Genomic DNA, 3,665 nt, shown 5'->3' with positions numbered 1-3,665 from the left:
TTTTTATAATGCATTTTTTAAAACTTTTTATTGTAATTTATACTAAAATTATTAAAAATAAAAAAATTTGTAGATCATAAAAGCATTTTTTTAGGGCATTATTTAGAGTTTTTAGGACATTTTTTGAGTTTTTTTAGGGCACTAAAATCCCAGCCCTAGTTATTATTTATGCTTCTTTTTTTTGCGATGAATACAATTTATAAATCTAAATCAAATGTTCTCAAACCCTCATGATCATTTTAAGTTTAAATGGATACTATTTAAAATATTGTTTCAAACTATAATTTACTCATTTGTATCAATTAGAAAATCATGTACATAGTTTAATCTAACTCATGATTAACACATAACTACTTGTAATAGCACTCAGTGTGCTGAAGCATTTTTAATTTAATAAATGAAAAAAAAATATATTTATATTGTTACCAAATAAATTAGTAAAACAATGTTTATTTTTACCTCTTCCTTCTTTTTCAATGGGTAACATGTTAGGATCTGAATCTCTTTGATATGCAATAGGAGTTTTTAATTTTAATGCAGGATTTTGAATAGGTTTAATTTTTCGTGAGCTAGGTACATTTATTTTTCTTCCTTGTTCACAAAACCCAATATTCTGAATACTACGTGTAGCTTGGAATTTCCATATTCCATTTGAGTTATCCACATCCTTTGGATGATTGTATAACATATAATTGTTCAATTCCTAAACATATAATTTAATTAAGTTCTGTTAAAATAAATAACTAATATTATATACAGACGTATATCATTCTTAATACCTAACTCAAAGTCAATAAGAGGACATTTTACCCACATGTTTGTCTCTGTCTTACAAACAAACAACGTGGCAAATTTCAGGTAAAAATTGTTTTGTATGGAACAACTTGCACTATTCTTATAATAAAATAGTCAACATTTTGCAAGACATAAAGAAGAACTTTACCTATGTTAAGGTTAAGGTTTTTATTTTTTAGATAACATGAATACAATATTAAAGTTATTGGTTTGAGAACATTAGGTTTTGTTTGTTTTTTTAATTTAACTATTAAAAATTATAAGGTAGTATTAAAAGAATTTAAATACTACAACAAAGATTAAGTTCTTCTCAAAGCAGTTTAAAATTTTGAAGATTCTGATATAAATATTGAGAGAGTAAAGTCATGTCACACAAAAACATTTTTGTTATGGTTTACATTACTTGTAAGACAGAGATAACACATGCGGTTATGACGTCCTTTTATGTCAAATACATCACATTTAAAAAATATTTGTTCCCCTGCATAATGCAAATATTATGATATACATGTGCAATAAAATGTATAGGTATTCAAATAATATCAAACTGATAGATATTTTTAATTCACTAATATCTTATTTTTTTACTATACAAATACCATGTAACGATGATGGTAGTAATGAGTAACTAACTCAGACAACCATTAAGCACTATTTTACTGGTCTGTAATGAGTTGAGTCGATTATATTTTAAGACATTTTAAACTATTTAATAAAATATTCTTCAGTTAAGTATATTATAATGAAATACTTTTAAATCAATATCTAAATCATGGATATTTATAACAAATAACAGGATTAAATTTGGATTCAACCCCTCCTGATAATTCATCTTTAGTCAAGACTAAGATACAATGAAATCATTTGGGGGTATACTATACTACTATAGCTATTACTAGAAAGTATGTATGGTAATTAAAATCAGCTTCTTACTTACATGTTACAAGTTTTTATTGATTATTGTAATTTTACTGGAATATGTGAATATTAAATTATAATAAGTTATATATAACTCAATGCTAAAAATATGACATGTATTTATATATAAAAATAAATGTTAGAATAGTTATAAATATGTATACTAACCATTCTAGGTTGAATAGTTTCCGTCTGTGGCATAGAGTTATCATAGAACACCGGATCTATTGATGTAGTATGTTCGTTTTCAGGATGAGGAATAAACATATTATTGTCTCCATTCATCCAAACAAAATTCATATGATCTAAGATCAAATATCAAATAGAATTTCTTATAAATGTTTAATTAACAACTCCATTTAAAGCATAGTAATTCTAATTGATAATAACATACTATTAAATAATTTAAAATTAATACTGAAATTCTAATTTTTAAATATAATTAAAATTGTTTATTGGGAGATACTTATTTTACATACGTATTATTAGAATTATTAGAATTAAAAACAACTGATTATTTTTTTAAATAATTAATAAGAAGAAGAATTATGTAGATATACATAAATATATTACATTATATCTGTTACAAAAATTATTTTAGGATTTAACTTTAGATATTCATGTTAATAATTTTTATAAAAACCATTCGAAGTGATCAATTACATCCATATTTTTATAGGTAGATAGGTTGTAGATACACCAGCTTAGAAATCAACCTAAACTACCCACTTTTAATGAATGATAATTTAATAACTTAAAAATAGTATTTACAGAAAATACAGTTCAAAGTATATAATTTAACCAGTTAGTTAATTGTATTATTATTTAGATATATATTTAAATTCAAACTTCAACAATAATTGGAATATGTTTAACCTAAATTTAATATAGTTTATGACCTTAATTAATCTTATGATTGCTATTTTAGAGTAAATATTGTTCTCCTAGGCGAAAGACCAACAAGTAATCATAATGTGAATGTTTAAGAATTAAACTAGTTGAATTTTGTAAAATTGTTTACCTTTAGGAATCGGATAATCCATTGTTGTGAAACGTGTAGATCAAAACCACAAATCGAAAAACTTAAATTGAAATTGGTAGTGGAATAGGATTGACATCGAACACAAACGAATAACTCATGCATAGAAGATTAATGATCGACGTGTGGATTTGTTTCATTGTAAAAAATGTTTAGCCACTAAACACACGGTACATTCTTGCGAATAATAGAACGGAAAATAAAAGAAAGATATAAACATACGCCAGTTGCCAGTATTTGATAACAATTCATTCACAGGGTTGGTGGCGGAAGAGGGATGTGTGCTGCATCAGAACGTATTATGATAACGATGATAACAATTTATTGCCAATATCTATATTCTATACCGTTATAATTCTTAAAATAACATTACCTACTTGATATTATTTGTGGAATGTGTATAAATTCAAATGTTACAGTTTTCAAAACAACATATTGTGTAGATTTTATTGTGAGGTAAGAAACATATTATTACAAATGTATAGACCACTAGAGCCAAAAGTCAAAACAAATACAGATAGTGAGTCGCAGGCGGTAATCTTGAGTTGGGTATAAATTTAAAAATTACCTATAATGCTACCTACTGTCTAGTTACCTATTTCCAATCTATTGTAAATTATAATAGTACTGTAGTATATCATTATCATATTGTTATCACTGTGTAAAATAAAAAAATCTTCAGTAATATGATCAAATTTGAAAATACCAAGCAATAAAATTTGATTTAATTGATTCAATACCTACCTAAATACTGATTGTAGCCAGTGGCATATCCAGTTTGTGTGTACCTCCCCCCTCCCCAAAGCCACCAAAAATGATTAAATAACAAAACCATTTTCATTAATAAAATCATAAAATTTGTAAAAATTTATTTTCACCCCCCCCCCCCAAAAAAAAAAAAAATCCCAAAAAA

At 25.4% G+C, this 3,665-nt stretch overlaps 1 protein-coding gene across 1 annotated transcript; it reads right to left on the bottom strand.

Moving 5' to 3' along the window:
- Positions 1-370: 370 nt before the first annotated feature.
- On the bottom strand, positions 371-3,021 carry LOC111031065. Its single transcript, XM_022310850.1, has 3 exons — positions 2,735-3,021; positions 1,882-2,018; positions 371-703 (listed from the first exon to the last, which is right to left on the bottom strand). The coding sequence occupies exons 1-3, from the start codon at positions 2,754-2,756 to the stop codon at positions 386-388; spliced, it is 477 nt and encodes a 158-aa protein (XP_022166542.1). The 5' UTR covers positions 2,757-3,021; the 3' UTR covers positions 371-385.
- Positions 3,022-3,665: the final 644 nt, after the last annotated feature.

This window comes from Myzus persicae, unplaced genomic scaffold (genome assembly GCF_001856785.1).
Source record: "Myzus persicae strain clone G006 unplaced genomic scaffold, MPER_G0061.0, whole genome shotgun sequence".
In the NCBI taxonomy this organism is placed as follows: domain Eukaryota; kingdom Metazoa; phylum Arthropoda; class Insecta; order Hemiptera; family Aphididae; genus Myzus; species Myzus persicae.
Note: the sequence above shows the minus strand (reverse complement) of the source record. Positions and strands in the feature narration are given on the sequence as shown.

What these genes read in the sequence shown, in the direction of transcription:
- LOC111031065 (XM_022310850.1), bottom strand. Translation starts at nt 2,756, where the DNA reads ATGGATTATCCGATTCCTAAAG. An exon ending in GGATTATCCGATTCCTAAAG is followed by an intron (nt 2,019 to 2,734) that starts GTAAACAATTTT and finishes ATTTGATCTTAG; the next exon opens with ATCATATGAATTTTGTTTGG. An exon ending in AAACTATTCAACCTAGAATG is followed by an intron (nt 704 to 1,881) that starts GTTAGTATACAT and finishes TTATATGTTTAG; the next exon opens with GAATTGAACAATTATATGTT.